The sequence below is a fragment of the Mobula birostris genome, chromosome 5, assembly GCF_030028105.1.
Source record: "Mobula birostris isolate sMobBir1 chromosome 5, sMobBir1.hap1, whole genome shotgun sequence".
NCBI lineage: Eukaryota > Metazoa > Chordata > Chondrichthyes > Myliobatiformes > Myliobatidae > Mobula > Mobula birostris.
Window position 1 is genome coordinate 185,433,908 of NC_092374.1, and position 21,963 is coordinate 185,455,870.

General features: G+C 45.0%; 1 protein-coding gene across 1 annotated transcript in view; it reads left to right on the plus strand.

Moving 5' to 3' along the window:
* Positions 1–21,639, plus strand: part of LOC140198124 (uncharacterized) — a 144,422-nt gene extending 122,783 nt beyond the window's left edge. Inside the window, exons 13-17 of the mRNA XM_072259067.1 lie at positions 5,253–5,360; positions 11,553–11,645; positions 14,033–14,128; positions 19,945–19,991; positions 20,493–21,639. Of these exons, the coding sequence (XP_072115168.1) occupies positions 5,253–5,360; positions 11,553–11,645; positions 14,033–14,128; positions 19,945–19,991; positions 20,493–20,570 (422 nt within the window). The 3' untranslated portion in view covers positions 20,571–21,639. The remainder of the gene's footprint in view (positions 1–5,252; positions 5,361–11,552; positions 11,646–14,032; positions 14,129–19,944; positions 19,992–20,492) is intronic.
* Positions 21,640–21,963: the final 324 nt, after the last annotated feature.

Here is a 21,963-nt window from a genome sequence, read left to right on the forward strand (position 1 = left end):
GGAAGTCATGGAGGGATTGTCTATGGAGACTCTGTGGGTGGAAGTTAGGAACAGGAAGGGGTCAGTAACCCTACTGGGTGTTTTATATAGACCACCCAATATTAACAGGGACATCGAGGAGCAGATAGGGATACAGATTCTGGAGAGGTGTAATAATAACAGGGTTGTTGTGGTGGGAGATTTTAATTTCCCAAATATTGATTGACATCTCCCTTGAGCAAGGAGGTTAGATGGCGTGGAGTTTGTTAGGTGTGTTCAGGAAGGTTTCTTGACACAATATGTTGTGACGGGGTCCTGAATTACCCCTATGAACTGTGCTTTTGAAAGAGAGAGAGAGAGAGATATTTGACACCAACAAACAACAGGAATTCTGCAGATGCTGGAAATTCAAGCAACACACATCAAAATTGCTGGTGAACGCAGCAGGCCAGGCAGCATCTCTAGGAAGAGGTACAGTCAACGTTTCAGGCCAAGACCCTTCGTCAGGACTAACTGAAGGAAGAGTTAGTAAGAAATTTGAAAGTGGGAGGGCGAGGGGGAGATCCAAAATGATAGGAGAAGACAGGACGGGGAGGGATGGAGCCAAGAGCTGGACAGGTGATTGGCAAAAGGGATACGAGAGGATCATGGGACAGGAGGTCTGGGAAGAAAGACAAGGAAGGAGGGAACCCAAAGGATGGGCAAGGGGTATAGTCAGAGGGACAGAGGGAGAAAAAGGAGAGTGAGAGAAAGAATGTGTGTATAAAAATAAATAACAGATGGGGTACGAGGGGGAGGTGGGGCATTAGCGGAAGTTAGAGAAGTCAATGTTCATGCCATCAGGTTGGAGGCTACCCAGACGGAATATAAGGTGTTGTTCCTCCAACCTGAGTGTGGCTTCATCTTTACAGTAGAGGAGGCCGTGGATAGACATGTCAGAATGGGAATGGGATGTGGAATTAAAATATGTGGCCACTGGGAGATCCTGCTTTCTCTGGCGGACAGAGCATAGGTGTTCAGCAAAGCGGTCTCCCAGTCTGCGTCGGGTCTCGCCAATATATAGAAGGCCACATCGGGAGCACTGGACGCAGTATATCACCCCAGCCGACTCACAGGTGAAGTGTCGCCTCACCTGGAAGGACTGTCTGGGGCCCTGAATGGTGGTAAGAGAGGAAGTGTAAGGGCATGTGTAACACTTATTCCGCTTACAAGGATAAGTGCCAGGAGGGAGATCAGTGGGGAGGGATGGGGGGAATGAATGGACAAGGGAGTCGCGTAGGGAGTGACACCGACATTTGTTTTTTAAAAGAGTGAGAGAAAGAAAGAGAGAGAGCGAGAGAGATGAAGACCAACTTTTGGACTGTCACTTTAAGGCACGAGGAGGAACTTCTGGATTTCTGCTGAGTTGGAGAGAGAGAGAGCACCATGCAACTTGTAAGTCGCTATGGTGACCGAGGGTGGCGTTATTTGATGGACAATTGATGTTATGATTTTTCGGCAGCGTGTTTATACATTCCAAGGACATGGCATGCTTGTACATTTCTACACAGGCAAAGAAAGGAGGAGTTATTTGAGAGACAGTTGGGACTCAGTACGGTGAGATAAACAGGAGGACAGATGATAAACCTCAGGCACATGTTTTTGGACACTGAATGAGCTTTGTTGTGCCCACAGAAAAAGTGGGTTTTTGGAGGATTGATCACGCGGATCGATCAGTGTCTCATGCAGTGAGAAAAGGGGTTGGCCGGTGGGGAGTTGTCCATGTGTCCACTCTTGCCTGGGTTGATGGCTCCATCACAGGAAAACAGTCGCCTTTGTTGTGGTCACATTCGATGACTTTTAAAGGATTTCAGAGAACATAACGGGAAGATCAACGGTGTTAGCTCACCTGAAGACTCAAATTTCTCCCTCTCTCTCTCTTCATCACTACTCAACTCAACAGCACGAACTGAACTGAACTTTACTCATTATTGTAAGACTATCTATTTACCCCTAGACTTGAAGAAGCTTGGTTTTCATATATTTTTCCACACTTACTTGTATATAATCATTGCTAACCTGTTTGATTTATCTACATTTCTATTACTGTATTGCATAGTTACTGATAAATATTATTAATTAATATCAATACCGGACACCAAAGTGTTTTCTATTTCTGCTGGTTCTTTAACCTGTCACGGGGTATGTGACAATGTAGATAAGCCTACAAGAGGAGAGGCTGTACTTGATCCGGTCTTGGGAAATTAACCTGGTCAGGTGTCAAATCTCTCAGTGGGAGAGCATTTTGTAGATAGTGATCACAGTTCTATCTCCTTTACCATAGCATTGGAGAGGGATAGGAACAGACAAGTTAGGAAAGTGCTTAATTGGAGTAAGGGGAAATATGAGGCTATCAGGCAGGAACTTGGAAGCATAAACTGGGAACAGATGTTCTCAAGGAAATGTATGACAGAACTGTGGCAAATGTTCAGGGAATGTTTGTGTGGGATTCTGCATAGGTATATTCCAATGAGACAAGGAAAGGATGGTAGGGTACAAGAACTGTGGTGTACAAAGACTGTTGTAAATCTAGTTGAGAAGAAAAGAAGAGCTTACGAAATGTACAAAAAACTAGGTAATGATAGAGATCTAGAAGATTATAAGGCTAGCAAGAAGGAGCTTAAGAATGAAACTCGAAGAGCCAGAAGGGTCCATGAGAAGGCCTTGTTGGATAGGATTAAGGAAAACCCCAAAGCATTCTACAAGTATGTGAAGAGCAAGAGGGTAAAATGTGAGAGAATAGGACAAATCAAGTGTGACAGTGGAAAAGTGTGTATGGACCTGGAGGAGAAGACAGAGGTACTTAATGAGTACTTTGCTTCAGTATTCACTACGGAAAAGTAGCATGGCAATTGTAGGGATGACTTACAGTGGACTGAAAAGCTTGAGCTTGTAGATATTAAGAAAGAGGATGTGCTGGAGCTTTTGGAAAGCATCAAGTTGGATATCTCACTGGCACTGGATGAGATGTACCCCAAGCTAGTGTGGGAGGTGAGACAGGAGATTGCTGAGCCTCTGGCAATGATCTTTGCATTATCAGTGAGGATGGGAGAGGTTCTGGAGGATTGGAGAGTTGTGGATGTAGTCCCATTATTCAAGAAAGGGAGTAGAGATAGCCCAGGAAATTATAGACCAGTGAGTCTTACTTCAGTGGTTGATAAGTTGATAGAAAAGATCCTAAGAGGCAGGATTTTGGAACATTTGGAGAGGCATAAAATGATTTGGAATAGTCAGCATAACTTTGTCAAAGGCAGGTTGTGTCTTACAAGCCTGACTGAATTTTTTGAGGGTGTGACTAAACACATTGATGAGGGTAGAGCAGTAGATGTAATGTATATGGATTTCAGCAAGGCATTTAATAAGGTACTCCATTCAAGGCTTATTGAAAAAGTAAGGAGGCATGGAAGCCAAGAGGACATTCCTTTGTGGATCCAAAATTGGCTTGCCTACAGAAGGCAAAGAGTGGTTGTAGACTGGTCATATTCTGCATGGAGGTCGGTGACCAGTGGTGTGCCTCAGGGATCTGTTCTGGGACCTTTACTCTTCGTGCTTTTTATAAATGACCTGGATGAGGAAGTGGAGGGATGTGTTTGTAAATTTGCTGATGACACAAAGGTTGGGTGTGTTGAGGATAGTCTGGAGGGCTGTCAGAGGTTACAGCAGCAGGACATCGATAGGATGCAAAACTGGGCTGAGAAGTGGCAGATGGAGTTCAATCCAGATAAGCGTGAGGTGGTTCATTTTCTTGGAATATGATGGCGTAATATAATATTGACAGTAAGACTCTTGGCAGTGTGAAGGATCAGAGGGATCTTGGGGTTCAAGGCAAAAGGACACTCAAAGCTGCTACACAGGTACACTCTGTGGTTAAGTTGCCAGATAGTGCATTGTCAATCATCAATCTTGGGATTGAATTTAGGAGCCAAGAGGGAATGCTGCAGCTATATAGGACGCTGGTCAGACCCCACTTGGAGTACTGTGCTGGGTTCTGGTCACCTCACTACAGGAAGGATGTGGAAATGATAGGAAGGATGCAGAGGAGATTTACAAGGATGTTTCTTAGATTGGGTAGCATGCCTTATTAGCATAGGTTGAGTGAACTTGGCCTTTTCTCCTTGGAGTGACGGAGGATGAGAGGTGATGTGATAGAGGTGTATAAGATGATGAAAGGCATTGATCGTGTGGATAGTCAGAGGCTTTTCCCCGAGGGGTGGAATGGCTAGCACGAGAGGGCACAGTTTTAAGGTGCTTGGAAGTAGATACAGAGGAGATGTCAGGGGTAAATGTTTTATGCGGAGAGTGGTGAGTGCATGGAATGGGCTGCTGGTGACGGTGGTGGAGGCAGATATGATAGGGTCTTTGAAGAGACTCCTGGATAGGGACATGGAGCTTCGAAAAATAGAGGGCTATGGATAACCCTAGGTAATTTCTATAGTAAGAACTTGTTTGGCACAGCTTTGTGGGCCAAAGGGCCTGTATTGTGCTGTAAGTATTCTATGTTTCTATGATTCCATTTATTCTGCCGGTGCTGATTTTATTTCCCCTTCCTCCATTCCTTCCCGTGACTCTGCTGATTCTCTCTGTTTTAGTGTTGTCATTTGAGTGAGTGTGGTGTAGATTTCCCAGATCAGTATCTGGATCCCAGAGCTTCTGTTCTCAATCCCCGTCCCCACAAAGCCTCCGTAACACTGGCCGTGCGGAGCTGGGTCATTTGTCAGCCATGAACAGTTCGAGGGACTAAATCACCTGCTCCTGGAATTAAAACCTGAATCTGCTGGGAATCCTCAGCAAGTAGCAGGTGAAGCACGGACAAGAAATGGGTTGCAGGGAAATAGGGGGGTGGTTGGGAATGGGGTTGATGAGATTTGCTCTGAGAACTGACAAAGTGTCAGTGACGTCCCTCTGTATCGTGAGGAAATATGAAATCAGCATCACTCATCAGCTTGTCGGTTTCTGTCACACTGCTTTTTGTTCAGCCTTGCTCAGTATAAACCACGTTCCACATTCCCTCCAACACTGACTGCACGAGATCATTGGCAGAGATCTGCTCTTGAACAGAGTGTGATGAAAGGTGCTGTGAACTTGGAGAAGTTCACTGCTGTCCCTCTTCACAGGAAATTAGCTGAGTTTTTCAGTTCATGTGGGCATCAGCCTTCTGTTCAAGAGGCAGCATTCTCTCCTCTTATGACCTTGATCTGGTTACAGATACAGTTATTCAATGTTTTTCATTGCAGGCCTCGGACGAGAGGATGTAGGAGTTGTTGTTACATCGATGGTGGGACTGGTGTTTTCTACAGCATATGCTATTATATTCATGTGCTGGATAAGGAAAGGATCTCCAGGTACCTGTTATTGTCTAATTTGCATTTCAGCAGAAATACCAAGTGACTCACGTTGACAAAATGAACTCCTCCCCACACACTCCACGCCGATCCCCACAGAGTCTCTGGATTCCTGTGGCATCGGGAATGCAATTCTCCTACATGGTTGACAGGTTGAGATATGAAGTGGTGACACAGAATGTCTGGAGTCGTTCTGGAGTCAACTCTGACCCGACTGCAGAGGGGGCTTTGGGAGAAGTGACCCTGGGGAGGGAGTGTCATAGAAAAATACAACACAGAAACAGGCCTGTCGGCCCATCTAGTCTGTGACAAACCATTTAAACTCCCATTGACCTGCACCAGGACCATAGCCCTCCATACCCCTACCGTCCATGTACCGATCCAAACTTCTCTCCAACGTGGAAATCGAGCTTGCATGCTCCACTTGTGCTGACAGCTTCTTCTAGGGTCTCACGACTTTCATGTTCCCCTTAAGCTTTCACCTTTCACCCTTAATCTGTGAACTCTTGATTGTAGTCCCACCCAACATCAGTGGAAAGGCCTGTTTACATTTGCCCTGTCTATACCCCTGATAATTGTGTGTGCCTCTGTCAAATCTCCTCTCGATATTCTACATTCCAGGGAATATAATCCTAACCTGTTCAATCTTTCCATGTCACTCAGGTCTCTCAGAGTATAAATTTCCTCTGCACTCTTTCAACCTTTGCTTCATCTTTCCTGTAGGTAGGTGACCAAAGCTGCATGCAATACTCCAAATTAGTGCTTGCCAACGTCTTGTACAACTTCAACATAGCATCCCATCTCCAGTAGTCAGCACTTTGACTTATGATGGCCAAAGGGCCAAAAGCTGTCTTTATGACCCTATCTACCTGTGACTCCTCTTTCAATGAATTATGGACCTGTATTCCCAGATCCCTTTGTTCTACCATACTCCTCCGTGCCCGACCGTTCACTGTATAAGACCTACCCTGGATGGTCCAACTGAAGTGCAATACCTCACACTTGTCTGCATCAAATTCCATTGGTCACTCTTCAGCCCATCTTACCCCTTCCTCAGGCCACCCTCCCAGGGATATGGTCCCCCTTGTCCTCAGCTACCACCCCGCCAGCCTCCGCATCCAGCACATAATTCTCTGGAACTTCTTCCTTCTCCAACGGGATCCCACCACCAAGTACACCTTCACCCCCCTCCACCCATTTTCTGCTTTCCACAGGGATCGCTCGCTATGCAACTCCCTTGTCCATTCATCTCTGCCCTCTGATCTCCCTCTTGGCATTTATCCTTGCAAGTGGAACAAGTGCTTCACCTGCCATTACCCCTCCTCCCTCACTACTATTCAGGACCCCAAACAGTCTTTCCAGGTGAGGCCACACTTCGCCTGTGAGTCTGTTGGGGTCATATACTGTATCCGGTGCTCCCGGTGTGGCCTCCTTTATATCGGTGAGACCTGACATAGATTTGGAGCCCGTTTCTCTGAGCATCTACACCCCATCTGCCAGAAGAAGTGGGATCTCCCAGTGGCCACCCATTTAATTCTACTTCCCATTCCCATTCTGATATGTCAATCCATGGCCTCCTCTAGTCCATTTAATTCCACTTCGCATTCCCATTCCGATATGTCAATCCATGGCCTCCTCTAGTCCATTTAGTTCCACTTCCCATTCCCATTCCGATATGTCAATCCATGGCCTCCTCTAGTTCATTTAATTCCACTTCCCATTCCCATTCCGATATATCAATCCATGGTCTCCTCTAGTCCATTTAATTCCACTTCCCATTCCCATTCCAATATATCAATCCATGGCCTCCTCTACTGTTGCACTGAGGCCACACTCAGGTTGGAGGAACAACACCTTATATTCCGTCTGGATAGCCTCCAACTTGATGTCATGAACATCGATTTCTCAAACTTACGGTAATGTCCTCCACTCTCCTTCACCATTCCCCATCCCCTTTTCCCTCTCTCACCTTATCTCCTTGCCTGCCCATCACCTCCATCCGGTGCTCCTCTCCCCTTTTCTTTCTTCCCTGGCCTTCTGTTCTTTCCTATCGGACTCCCCCTTCTCCAGCCCTGTATCTCTTTCACCAATCAACTTCCCAGCTCTTTACTTCATCCCTCCCCCTCCCAGTTTCACCTATCACCTTGTGTTTCTATCTCTGCTCCCCTGCACCTACTCCTCATCTCTGTTTCTCCAGTCCTGTCGAAGGGTCTCGGCATGACACGCCGACTGTACTTTTTTTCATAGATGCTGCCTGGCCTGCTGAGTTCCTCCAGCATTTTGTGTGTGTTGCTTAGACTTCCAGCATCTGCAGCTTCTCTCTTGTTTGCACCTGCAATGAACCTCCATTTTTTTCATAATCAGGCCTCAATATTTCTGGAAAATGAAGGTTCTCTACACCTGTTAACTTTACCTTTTATTCTGGCAGTCTCATACAAGGTTAACACTTTCAAAATTTCATTTTTGAAGGTCTCCCACTTACAAAGTATGCTTTTGCCAGAAAACATCCTGTTCCAGTTCATACTTGCCAGATCCTTTCTGATACCATCAAAGTTGACCTTTCTCCAAATTAGAATTGCAACCCGCAGACCATTCCCATCTTTTTTGCAAATTTGCTTTGAATCGAATGGCATTGTGATCACTAGATGCAAAGTGCTCACCTACACAAACTTCTGTCACCTGCCCTGTCTCATTCCCTAAGAACAGATTAAGTATTGCACATTCCCACATTGAGGCTTCTACATACTGATGAAAGAAACTTTCCTGAACACAGATGACAAACTCTATCCCATCTCGTCCTTTTACACTATGGGAGTCTCTGTCAATATGTGGAAAGTTAAAATCACCTTCTTTGCAAAAGTCAACCATCTCTCTGCAGCTTTGTTCCTCTAAACAAAGTTTCAGGGTTTGCATATGGTAACGTTTACCACACCCCTGTTTCCTCATCCTCTGAGTCCGTACAGCATTCAGTGGTTAGGTCCTTTCCAGCTCGTTCCGCTGATTGCTTCTCTGCTCTTCTCCTACTAGGTGTAGGGTCCATGTCAGGCTTTCAGTCAACACACACCTCCTGCCCTGGAGGTAAAATGTAATTCCAATGGAGAATGTTGACAGGGTCATTCCCGGCTTCTGGCTTCACCTGGAAAACTGGCACATTTGGCACCTGGCTGTCCGCTATGTAAGGCGTAGACACTCTGGTATCAGCCAACTTCTGCTTCTCCAAATAGATCAAATGCAGGACTTACAGTACCCTTCAACCTCAGGCTTCATTTGGGGTCAATAGAACCGATCTTGTTGTAAGAAAAATATTACAATGATGACTAGTGAGGCACAGAGAGATCTGTTTTTACTGACAAGGACATTTATTGTTTAAACTAACGAGTATGTGAATTCATACACTAAATACCTTGTGTGCCCACCCGCTAAGTATCCCTGACTCTCCTGCACAGTCAAAGAATAGCAAAGGTATTACCCGGCAAAGGAGTTTACGCTGGCCAGGCGTTCCTCATTGTCCTGATTCACTCACCACGTGTTTCACTCAGGGTTTCTCACGCTTGTATCTGCTGTGGTTATTCTTCAAAGTTATTATTACCAGCACACACAATGCATCCAATTTTATATCATTTCCTAATCAATTCAAATATCGCATTCCTGTGTCATTGGCCACAGGTCACGTGTCTGTCCTCTAACACCTTGTGATTGGCTCTGCTCCAAGCCAGCGTTAATTTATTGCCCTCTTCCCATCAAGTGACAGTCGATAATTTATAGCTCTTTGTTCTCAATCAGCAATGAGCTTGAATCACTTCAGGCATGCATCAACCCCAACATTCACAAACCTGTATGTTATAACCAACCAAAGAACATCTGATTTCCAGTCCAACAGATTAACTGAAGTATCATTGCGTCTTCTTTAAAGCATTGATCAAGCCCAGCATGTCAAGCTCACAAAATGGAGAATAGAGTGTCTTCACAAAATGGCAGCCTCCATCCCCAAGCATGTGGCAGGAACAAAGACAAATAGCCTGTCTGCTTCCACTGTCCTTGATTCATTGAATTGACTGATTTTTAGATTGTCATTCTTTCTGGTTAACAGTCTTGTCAAACCCCAAGTAACCAGAATTGTCATGAAGTGACTTCAACACAATCCTCTGATGCTTCTCAGGAAAAACCAACTGGGAATACTGAGTCCTGTCTGGAGAAGACGTGACCCTGTATAAAACCTGGTTTCTCAACTCCAGTTTACTCCACTCCTTCATCAGTAGGGGTATGGTAGGGTGTTTCATTTTTTCAACTTGGGTCATATCCCCTTCTGTAACAGATGACCAAATGGCACCTTTACAAGGGTTGTCTCACTGGGTTACTGCCAATTCCACAGGACTCAAGGCAGGCAACTGCTTTGTATCCAGATCTGTCAAGTTGCAATAAACTTGTGGAATGGCACAACCCGAAGCTCCCAAATGATCCACAGCTCTATCCTGCCACAGCCTTGCTGCTCATTTCCCTGTGGTGGAAAGCTGGCACAGTACTTTAACACCAGAGGCAGGAACACACTCCCACTCTCCGTCCACTTCCAGCATCTTATGTGATCGTCGGGACAATGAATCCACGTCAGTGTTCTGACTCCCCAGCCGATATTTCAGTCTGAAATCATAAATAGACAATGCTGCTGACCAACGGTGACCTGTGGCATCCAAGTTCACCACGGTCAGAATTGTTGTCTGTCCTCACCTCCAACTTGGCAGCATATAGATAGTCACCTAACTTAGCCACCTCAGCCCAATTTGTGTGTAGGGTAGTTTCATTTGAAGGGTGACAGACTCCAGCGGATGAAAACAATAGGTCTCAACCCTTTGCCCTGGTCCTGATGTAAAAAAAACCCTAAACCCGCAGGGCTGGCGTCAGTATGCAGGACATACGGCAACTGGGGGTTTGCAAAGGCCAACACAGGTGCTTTAGTCAGCAGCTGAAAGGCCTCTTCACATTTTACATCCCATCTTTTCCCGAAAGGCTCCAAAGGGCAAAGATAAACATTATCTTCTTCTCCTTTTGTTCTCCTCCCTTTATTCCCCAAGGGAGGGTAACCACACAGAAGCTGATTCAAAGGATGGCTTACTTTGGAGTAATCCTTCACAAATCTCTGGTAGTACCCACAGAATCCATGAAATGAGTGCAGAGCTCTCACATTCTTGGGCCTTGTCCATGTGGTCACTGCCTCGACCTTGGACAGATACATAACTATGTCATCCTGAGAGACTATGTGCCCAACATAATTGACTGACATCTTGCAGAATTGGCATTTGTCCAGTGACAGTTTTAACCCTTCAGTTTTCAGGCGGTCTAGCACCTTCATTAGTCTCATCTTGTGCTCCTCCAGTGTGGACTCGAACACTATGAGATCATTCATATACACCAGTACCTCAAGCAAGTTCATGTCCCTACGGTCTTCTCCATGAAATGTGCACAGTGTGGGAGATCATATTTTCTAAAATCTGGGTATGTCCCTTACTCATGGCACCAACTCCTCATCACTGATCTCCAGTAGAACTTCCCATCTTGGACTCCTTTGAATCACGCCTTCCCGTCGGATCAAATCCTGCGGCTGCCTCTCCCGATCCTCTCCTCTCTCCATCTCCCGCCAAAAGACCAAGAACGCCACCAGTGTCCGTCACAAATCTCTCTCCGCCCAGCTTTCTCCAGAACCATCTCCCAATTCCACCATTCTGATTGGCTGACTGGCATGACCATGTCAATTGCAGCACTTGATCACTGGGATAATACGACTGAGCTTATTTACAGTGGTGTCTTGTCTCATTGGCTCAGTGTGTACACAGAGAGACTGCAGTCTTCCTGCCATTTCCATCTTCACGGCCTGAGGATAATGGATACCCAGGTTTTACAATATATTTCCAGAACTAACAACAAGGTCTTTAGTCTGTCCAGGGATCTCCACACACTGACAGTGGAGTGAAATCTCTGAACCTCCCTCACTGCATTGCTCTGACACCTGGTCCTTTTCCAACCTGGTGGATTGTCTCATGTTCAGGACATTCATTATCACAGTCAACCTGACCAATCCCAATCCATGTCTGTCCACTGAAACATATGTAGAACTGTTTGTGTTGATCCGTTACTTCAATTTTGAAACAGTTTGAAACAGTTCTAATGTTGTTGTTCATTTCTCCCTGTGGACTCTAGATGACAAGCAGTGGTGGTGGCGACTGAATATTTGTAACATTGTGGCTCTTGTCTTCATCCTCATTGCCCTCCTTTGCTGGATTGTGTCTAAAGGTATGTGCACAAATATTCTTAAATTACATTAAAATGGTGGCTATGGTGCTCAGTGCAGGAATGGAATGAGTACCTCAGTCAGTACATTGTGAACTGCTTTATATGGAACACCAGCACCTGCAGTCCTCAGCCCCACAGTCTACAGCTGGGGACTGGGAGACCTGCTGGAGGTCTGACCCAATATAGACACTGTAGGTTATACAGGGAGTGTCCGGACTTCAAGAAGCTGCTTGATAAACTCCCAAAGGTGAACCTGATGGAACTGAAAGCATGCTACTGACCAGAGTGGAGAATTGATGGTGGCAAATCTGTTGTGACTGCAACTTTCCATCAGATTGAGTCCAGTGATGGGATTTTAAATGGTCACAAACAAGTTTCCAATGATATTGTAACAGGGCAGCAATAAATCACAGAAAGTTGGTGCAAATGGGGAAGAATTATGTCAATGGCTTTTAATGTAGGTGACTACAAAATCTTTTATTGGATTTAAAAAGGACAGGACAAATTGGTTTCTAAATGGTGATCTACTAACCCTGTGTGGTCTGTGTTCATCAAACAATAACGTGTCATGGACACATACACAGTGTCAGTAAAGCAGCCAGTGGGATGTGGGTCTTTAGACCCAGAGTACCGGATACAGGGGAATAGGGGTTGTGCTACAGACATCAAAGCTCTGGTGAAACCACGTCTGCAGATCTGGGCCACACGTCACAGGAAGGACGTATTGGTCTTTGAGGGAGGACAGTGGAAATTTGCTGGAATGTTAAATTACATGCAGAGATTACAGAAACCAGAGTGCACTAGACAGTTGAGGAGTGAAATAATTACAGTTTTCAGGATGTAAAAAGTGACTGACAGGTTGATTAGAAACTGTTTCTGCTGGTCAAGGTGCTCAGGACTTGGAAACTTCAGTGCACCCAACCAGCCCAACAACAGCCATTGATTCTGCTGGTGTTGTTTCGTTCCCCTTCACCCAGCTCCTTCAGTTGACTCTGCTGATCTCCATTTCAGAGAGGTGTGGATTTCCCAGAGCTTCATCTGGACCCTGGGATTCCAGTCCCAGTCCCCACCCCACAAATATCAGTCACTTTATCCATGTGAAGTTGTCTCACAGGTCCCCCGTGGTCCTTTTGAACAGCTCAGGCTCTCAATCACCTGCTCCTGTTCCAGGTCTGTGATCATGTGCTGACCACGAGAGCCTTCTGAGTGTGTGTCACTGGTCCAGCTATCACCAGTAAATGGAGCGTCAGTCTCACCAATCACCATCTCCGTGACTTTTAAATGCCTGTCACTGGGTTACAGCTTAATAATGACAAGATAGTAATGATATCAGGTATCAGGTGAATACGGGGAGACAGTTTATTGTCACTGGGTCAGTATCCTGGAGTCCATAGCAGTGTTACCATGAGAACAGCAGAGGTTCCCGAGGGAGACTCACCCCCACCATCTGAGTGGGAGAGGGGAACCAGTCGGGGTGGTGTGTGTGTGTGTGTGATGGACAGATGGAGGAGTGGGAGAGGGAAACCAGTCGGGGTGGTGTGTGTGTGTGATGGACAGATGGAGGAGTGGGAGAGGGGAACCAGTCAGGGTGGTGTATGTGTGATGGACAGATGGAGGAGTGGGAGAGGGGAACCAGTCGGGGTGGTGTGTGTGTGTGATGGACAGATGGAGGAGTGGGAGAGGGGAACCAGTCGGGGTGGTGTGTGTTTGTTGGGCAGATGAGAGGAGTGGAGAAAGGGAAAGAGTTATCTAACTGATGGAGAATGAGGACAGAGAGAAGGACTATCGGCGTTGGAGGAGAGAGAAGTTAGTGTTTGCATTTGCCTTTTGTAGTGTACTTAGTGCTGACTGTATGGCTGTTATGGACGACATAACCTTGGATCTTGGTGTGTGGGGAATTTTACAGGTTTCATGTGTTTACCTCTTTCTAGGAATTAGTTTTGTGTTTGTGTTTAAAAAATTCAATGCATTTAAATGAACAAGAGAAAATCTACAGATGCTGGAAATCCAAGCAACACACACAAAATGCTGGAGGAACTCAGCAGACCAGGCAGCATCTTTGCAAAAGAGTATAGTCGATGTTTTGGGCAGAGACCCTTCAGCAGTCTTTTCGACTTGTTTGTTTGTCTGTGTTTGTTTGTGTGTTTCATTGTTTCTATTGTATTCCTCTGTTTTACTGTGAATTCCTGCAAGAAAGTGAATTTTAAATTAGTAAACAGTGACATAGTGACTTTGATAATAAATTTGCTTTGAACTATGATTAATTTATTGCTTTGTCTCATAAACACCATTGGACATATGACTATGTTAAATGTCCTTTTAAACTGGTACTGGATCTGGAGAAACAATGTGAATTTACTCAATGGGTTCACTTCTGTGCATTTCAGATCAAAGCTGCAAGATCGACATTCCAATCTGGATCCTGTTCACACTATTAGGGGTCACATTTGTGATAATGTTATCCAGATTCCTTCCAGTTTGCAGTAAGTATCAAAATCAAAGCTTTTTCTAAAGAACTCAGTCACTGTGAACACTTTCCCCTGATCTCACCATCACTTAAAGCTTCTCAAGGGAGCAGTTGAGGGGAATTCTCCAGCACGTTATCAAATCTGTCCTGGCTGGCTGCTGTCAGTCGGGAACAGTTCTGGCTCAGATTTTGCTGGATTCTGTTGGAGGTTCTGCACAGAGGTGCTGGGATCTCTTAGTAGGTGAGCTGATGGGGTTTGGGACTCCTGCTGGATTGTGGAAGTCCAGAACTTTTGATTTGAGTTTAAGTGATTTCCATCCGTGCCTGCATGGAAGTTATTGGAGAGAATTCAAGTCATGGGAGTTGTGTATAATTGGAGAGATCAGGATCTGATTGGGGATTGTCAGTAAGGCCCAGAGTCAAATAAACTGTATCTCTCTAATCTGAGGAGATGGCAAAGAAGATTACTGGAGGCAATGTGAAAGATGTTCTCCATGTGGACTTTAAGACATTTGACTTGGTCCCTCATGAGAGGCTGGCCCAGAAGGCTAACACACCTGGGATCCAAGGTGATCCAGTGAAATGGATTCAAAATCGTTTTGATGACAGAAGGCAGAGGTCGTGTTGGAAGAATTTTTTTTTTTCTGATTTGATGTCTGCACCTACTTGCGTATGGTAGTGAATGGTTCTAGGACTTCTGCACTTTGTGATATACATTAATGATTTAGTTCTGAGTGTAGGAGGTAAGTTTACAGATGACATGGGAATTGGTGGTGTTCTGAATGTGAGGAAAGTTGTCGGTCTACAATAGGATATGGGTCAGATGGAAACTTGGGTAGAGCATTAGCAATGGAACTGAATTCTGACAAGTATAAGGTCATCCATTTTGTAGAGCTGAAACAGGACTTGGATATCTGCAGTACATGGTAGAAATGTTCAACAGAGAGACTGAGGATTCCAAGTGCATAGCAAGACACACAAGATGCTGGAGGAACTCAGCAGGTCAGGCAGCAACGATGGAAATTAATAAACAGTCGATGTCTCGTGCTGACACCTTTAATCAGGACTGGAAAGAAGGAGGAAGAAGCCAGAAAAAGGAAGAGGGGAAGGGGAAGGAGAACAAGCTCAAAGCTAATTTGTGAAGCCAGGTGGGTGCAGGAGGGGGATGAAGGACGATGCTGGGAGGTGCAGGGTAGAAAAAGCAAAGGGCTGGAGAAGGAATATGATAGGAGAAGAGAGTGGAATAGAAACATCGAAACATAGAAACATAGAAAATAGGTGCAGGAGTAGGCCATTCAGCCCTTCGAGACTGCACCGCCATTTATTATGATCATGGCTGATCATCCAACTCAGAACCCTGCACCAGCCTTCCCTCCATACCCCCTGACCCCGGTAGCCACAAGGGCCATATCTAACTCCCTCTTAAATATAGCCAATGAACTGGCCTCAACTGTTTCCTGTGGCAGAGAATTCCACAGATTCACCACTCTCTGTGTGAAGAAGTTTTTCCTAATCTCAGTCCTAAAAGGCTTCCCCTCTATCCTCAAACTGTGGCCCCTCGTTCTGGACTTCCCCAACATCGAGAACAATCTTCCTGCATCTAGCCTGTCCAATCCCTTTAGGATTTTATACGTTTCAATAAGATCCCCCCTCAATCTTCTAAATTCCAACGAGTATAAGCCTAGTCGATCCAGCCTTTCATCATATGAAAGTCCTGCCATTCCAGGAATCAATCTGGTGAACCTTCTTTGTACTCCCTCTATGGCAAGGATGTCTTTCCTCAGATTAGGGGACCAAAACTGCACACAATACTCCAGGTGTGGTCTCACCAAGGCCTTGTACAACTGCAGTAGTACCTCCCTGCTCCTGTACTCGAATCTTCTCGCTATAAATGCCAGCATACCATTCGCCTTTTTCACCGCCTGCTGTACCTGCATGCCCACTTTCAATGACTGATGTATAATGACACCCAGGTCTCGTTGCACCCCCCCCTTTTCCTAATCGGCCACCGTTCAGATAATAATCTGTTTTCCTATTTTTGCCACCAAAGTGGATAACTTCACATTTATCCACATTAAATTGCATCTGCCATGAACTTGCCCACTCACCCAACCTATCCAAGTCACCCTGCATCCTCTTAGCATCCTCCTCACAGCTAACACTGCCACCCAGCTTCGTGTCATCCGCAAACTTGGAGATGCTGCATTTAATTCCCTCATCCAAGTCATTAATATATATTGTAAACAACTGGAGTCCCAGCACTGAGCCTTGCGGTACCCCACTAGTCACCACCTGCCATTCTGAAAAGGTCCCGTTTATTCCCACTCTTTGCTTCCTGTCTGCTAACCAATTCTCCACCCACACCAATACCTTACCCCCAATACCGTGTGCTTTAAGTTTGCACACTAATCTCCTGTATGGAAGAAAAGGAAAGAAGAGGGGTAGCAGGCAGGGGAGGAGGGGGGGCACAGTGGCAAATAGATGAAGAAGGAAGGGGAGGGAGAAAAATTACTGAAAGTTGGAGAAATCGATATTCATGCCATCAAGTTGGAGGCTACCAGATGGAATATGAGGTGTTGCTCCTCCAACCTGAGAGTTGCCTCATCATGGCAGTAGAGGAGACCATGGAATCTCAAGCCCGAGTGGGGACTGGAATTAAAATGGTTGGCCACCGGCATGGCGGATGGTGCAGAGAATGATGTGCTGGATGCAGAGTCCCGTGGGTGGTAGGTGAAGACAAGAGGAACTCGGTCAGTGTTAAGGATACAGAGTCCCGTGGGTGGGAGGTGAAGACAAGAGGAACTCGGTCAGTGTTAAGGATACAGAGTCCCGTGGGTGGTAGGTGAAGACAAGAGGAACTCGGTCAGTGTTAAGGATACAGAGTCCCGTGGGTGGGAGGTGAAGACAAGAGGAACTCGGTCAGTGTTAAGGCACCAAGATGATGTGTGGAGGGCAGATGCCTGTGAAATGGAGGAGATGTGAGTGAGGGAAGCGTCAATTTTGGAGGAAGGGAACTTTATTCCTTGAAGAAGTAGGACATCTCTGATTCCCAGAAAAGAAAGCCTCACCACACGGACACAAAGGAACTGATAGAAGAGAATGGCATTTTTACAGGAGACAGGCTGGCAGGAGGTACAGTGAAGATAGCTGTAGGATTCAGTAGGTTTACAAAAGATATCAATAGACGGCTTACTCCCAGACATGAAGACAAGGAGATAAAGAAAGGAAAGAGAGAGATGTGTCAGAAATGGACCATGTGAATTTAAGGGCAGGGTGGAATTTGGACCATAGCTCCAAGTTCATAGATCTCCAAGAATGAACATTGGTTGTTAGTGTGGAGGAGAACATACATGCATGCTGCTCTTTATAATTTGGGACACCAAGCAAGGTCAGAAATAGAAAGAGGGGCCGGATGAATTTATAGCTGAGGTGCTGTAGCAAGGGGAGAGGTTCAGGTTCTTGGGATTTCTTCTAGAGATGGAAGCAACATGTACAAGAGGGATAGGTTACACTTGAACCAGAGAAGGGTCAAAATCATTGCAAGAACGCTTGGGGATGGGATGGAACTCTGCACAGGAACAACACATGGGATAAAGCAGTAATTTGCAAGAGCAAGTTTTGTATTCGGGATAGCCAGGATAAAGGGAAGGAAAAGAATCAGTCAAACTGCATTTAATTCACAGCATGTGGATTAAGAGGTAACGTGAGTGAACTCAGAATGTGGATTGGCTCTGTGGACTGGGATGTTACAGCCATAACAGAAACATGGCTGAGAGAAGGGCAGGATTGGCAGCTCAGTGCTCCAGAATACAGATGCTACAGGCATGATAGTAGATAGAGGATTGGGAAGCTTTTAAAAACTGAGAGAGAGATACTAAAAAAAAATTAGAAAGAAAAAGATGAAATATGAAAGCAAGCTAGCAAATAATATCAAAGTGGATAGTAAAAGTTTTTACAAATATGTTTAAAAGAAAAATGAGAGTGGATGTAGGGCTGCTAGAAAATGAGGCAGGAGAAATAATAATGGGGGACAAGGAGATGGCTGATGAACTAAATAAATATATTGTATCAGACTTCACTGTGGAAACACTAGCAGTATGCCTGATGTTGCAGTGTGGGAAGGAAGAGAAGTGGGTGCAGTTACTATTAGAAGAGAGAAGGTGCTCAAAAAGCTGAGAGACCTCAACGTAAAGTCACCTGGACCAGATGAACTGCACCCTAGGGTTCTGAAAGATATAGCGTTAGAGATTGTGGTGGCATTAGAAATGATCTTTCAAAAATCATTGGACTCTGCCATAACACCAGAGGACTGGAAAATTGCAAATGTCACTCCACTCTTTAAGAAAGGAGGAAGGCAGCAGAAAGGAAATTCTCGACCAGTTAGCCGTACCTCAGTGGATGGGTAGATGTTAAAGTCAATTGTCACTTGCCCTAATTCGTTTCCTAACAGGAGATCCAATATTGCATCCCCTCTAGTTGGTCCCTCTATATATTGATTTAGAAAACTTTCCTGAACACATTTTACAAACTCTAAACCATCTAGACCCCTAACAGTATGGGAGTACCAATCAATATATGGAAAATTAAAATCCCCTACCACCACAACTTTATGTTTCCTGCAGTTGCCTGCTATCTCTCTGCAGATTTGCTCTTCTAATTCTCATTGACTATTGGGTGGTCTGTAATACAATCCCACTAATGTGGCCATACCTTTCCTGTTTCTCAGCTCAGCTTCTCAGTTTTGTTCAGTCTGTTATAGGAAAGATGCAATGAAACAAAAACGAGTGCAGAAAAGATTTACGAGAATATTGCCAAGACTAGAGTTATAGGGAGAGGTTGGCCAGGTTAAGTGTTTATGGATTGGAACATGGGAGAATGAGGCCTTGTAGAAATGTTTAAAATAACAAGAAGCATAGATAAGGTGGGTGGCATTAGGGTGAGAAAGGAAAGATTTAACAGGGAACTCAGGAGCAACTTTTTCACATAGAGGTTGGTGAGTGCCAGAGGAAGTGGTTGTGGGAAGTACAAACTTTTCATGTAAGAAATACTTGGATCGGTACATTCAGGGACAGTGCTTGGAGGGATATGGGACAAATGCAGCAAATTGGTACGAGCTCAGAGAACAATGTGGTCAGCATGGACTCGTTGGGCTGAAGGGCCTGTACCCATGCTGTATTCTCTATGATTCTACATTGCAACTTTACAAAACACTGGATAGGCCACACTGGGAGTACTGTGTGTAGTTCTGGTCACAACACTATAGGAAGGATGTGGTTGCACTGGAGAGAGTGCAGAGGAGATTCACCAGGATGTTGCTGGATTGGAGGAGTTTGGTGATGGGGGGAGATTGCATCGGCTGGGCTTGGTGTCCCTGGAGTGAAGGCAGCTGAGGAGTGACCTTTATAAGTATACAAGGTTGTGAAAGGCATAGATGGGGTAGAGAGTGAAAATCATTTCCCATGGTATGACAGGGGTATCAAAAACAACTTTTGGGATTAAGCTGAGAGGAAGGAGTTTTGAAGGAGATGTGAGTGATTGGCATCTGGAACACACTGACAGAGGAGGACATATTAAGTTTAATTGTACAAGAAGGATTTAGAAAGCCATTTAAATAGACATGGTTTAGAAGGGTATGAACCTCATATGGACAAATGGGATTGGTGCTGATGGGAAAAAACACAGCATGATGAGATGGGCCAAAGGGCCTGTTTCTGTGCTGTACAAATCTGTGACTCAGCTGTGAATATATGGTGGGTTAAAATAGCAACAAATAATCTTCAACAATGTATATCATTCATTAGAATTTATAAGGGATTATTTCAATCATTACAGGCAGAAATGAAGAAACTGACGAGAACAACCGTGCTGAAATAGAACAGGTATTTTGTTCATATAAATTCCTGCAGTTTTCTTGTTTTTAAATAGTTTGTAAATTCACTGTCATTTCTCCCTCTCTCAATTCACACATGTATAAACTCATTGGAATCTTCCTGCTGTATTTATAACGCCACTCTCTCTCATTTATTGACATATGGGTTAGTGGGAATCATGACCTCTGTTACTGTTGATAATATCTGGTTAAATTTAATTTAATGGACAGTATCCCTTAGTGTTTCATTACATTCTTATTTGGACACTATTATGGATATTTACCATTTCTCCGTGTCTGGTTCAGCAGAAAGTGGTTGTCTCTGTCTGACCCTTTGTAACATCAGTTATGTCCAATTAGTCACCTCTGCCTCTCCCTCATCCCACTCCCCTCCCCTGCCCTGTCCCACACCCCTCCCGTCACTCTGCCCATCACTCTGTGCCATCTTTATCTCAGTGAACAAAGTGAAGATTTGTCATCATGTATAACAAACACATTCTGTCCATTTTAGGATCGTGGAAAAGTGCAGGAATTACAAACTCTCAGCCCAGGTCACGAAGCTGAACCTGAAAATCATCCGGTCAGTTAGAAGGGACACGGCAGCCTTCAGTTCACCAAGCACCTCCTGTGGTTAATGTTCCCCACCAGAATGACAAGGTCTCTCTGAGTCCCTCTCCTTTCCCATCATTTCCAATCTGTTTGTGAAGCAGCAACACTTCCTATTGCTTGTATTTGTTTGTGCCATCGAGACTGACTTCCCCTGTCGTAGCAGAGAGGTGAAGAGCTGGCAGCTGAGAGAGATCAAACAGAACATCCCGATGTCACCATTTTCACTCTCGGCCATGGCATTGCTCTTCCATCACGTCGGTGTTACAGGAGTTACCCTTTGTACCCTCGCAGTAGTCAGTTGGAACTGGAGTTCCTCTGTTCACCTGTTTACTGGAATCTGCAATGAAATCACCCGGTTACAGTTTCAGGACAATAAATCCCATTCATACACGGATCGTTAACCCTGAGCATAATAATGAGGCCGGCATCATCCAACTCGGAGTGACACATCAGTGATGAGCATTTTCTTCATCAATCTACAAACATTGAACTATTGCTCCTGGGCCACCCTGAGAAGGGTCACAGAGTCACACAGCACAGAAACAGGCCCTTCGGCCCACCAAATCCATGCTGACCTTATTGTCCATCTACACTGATCCCATTTGCAATCATTGTGGGATCTACATCAAATCTGTCATTTTCCTGCCCAGACTGTCTGCCGTTAGTCAAACTGAGGACAGTGTGTAGACTCCACCCCACCTTTGTGTTGTTGTATCAGACCAAACCAGTAAATCCAAGCCCAGAAATCCTTTCCATTTTATACAAGTATTAAAACTGCTCTGGCTGTTACACTAATGCTGTTATTAGAAATCCCATAAAGATTGTGATTTCCCCAGTGCCAATACCAGGTACAGCATTTCCTCACAAAATCCTTCCCATTTCTGTACAGTAAGCAGTGAAACTGCAATAAAACTCTGTGAGTTTGAATGTTGTATTGGAGGGTGATTTTGGGATATTTTAATCCTATACTGTATGTACATGTGTACACTTGTATTTTAAACATGTTGTGATGTCTCTTTATAACCATTGCTGATAAAATAAACCACTTCAGTTTTGCTGTTGGTGATAATTCTTTAATGGAATCAGCCTAATTATGGAATAATTTACAATGTCCAATTAACGTCCCACCTTTGGACTGTGGGAGGACAGAGGAGCATCCGAGGAAACCCACACAGTCACAGGGAGTGTGTTCAAACTCTTTACAGACAGTGGTGGGATTTGAACCCAGGTCAAACCCGGTCACTGGTACCATAAAGCGTTGTGCTAACTACTACACAACCGTGCCCCCCGCCCCCCCTTACACCTCAGTAACCTCCTGACAGAGGCTGTTCTGGCTTCATCAATTCCAGACCACATCACTGACTTGCTCCAAA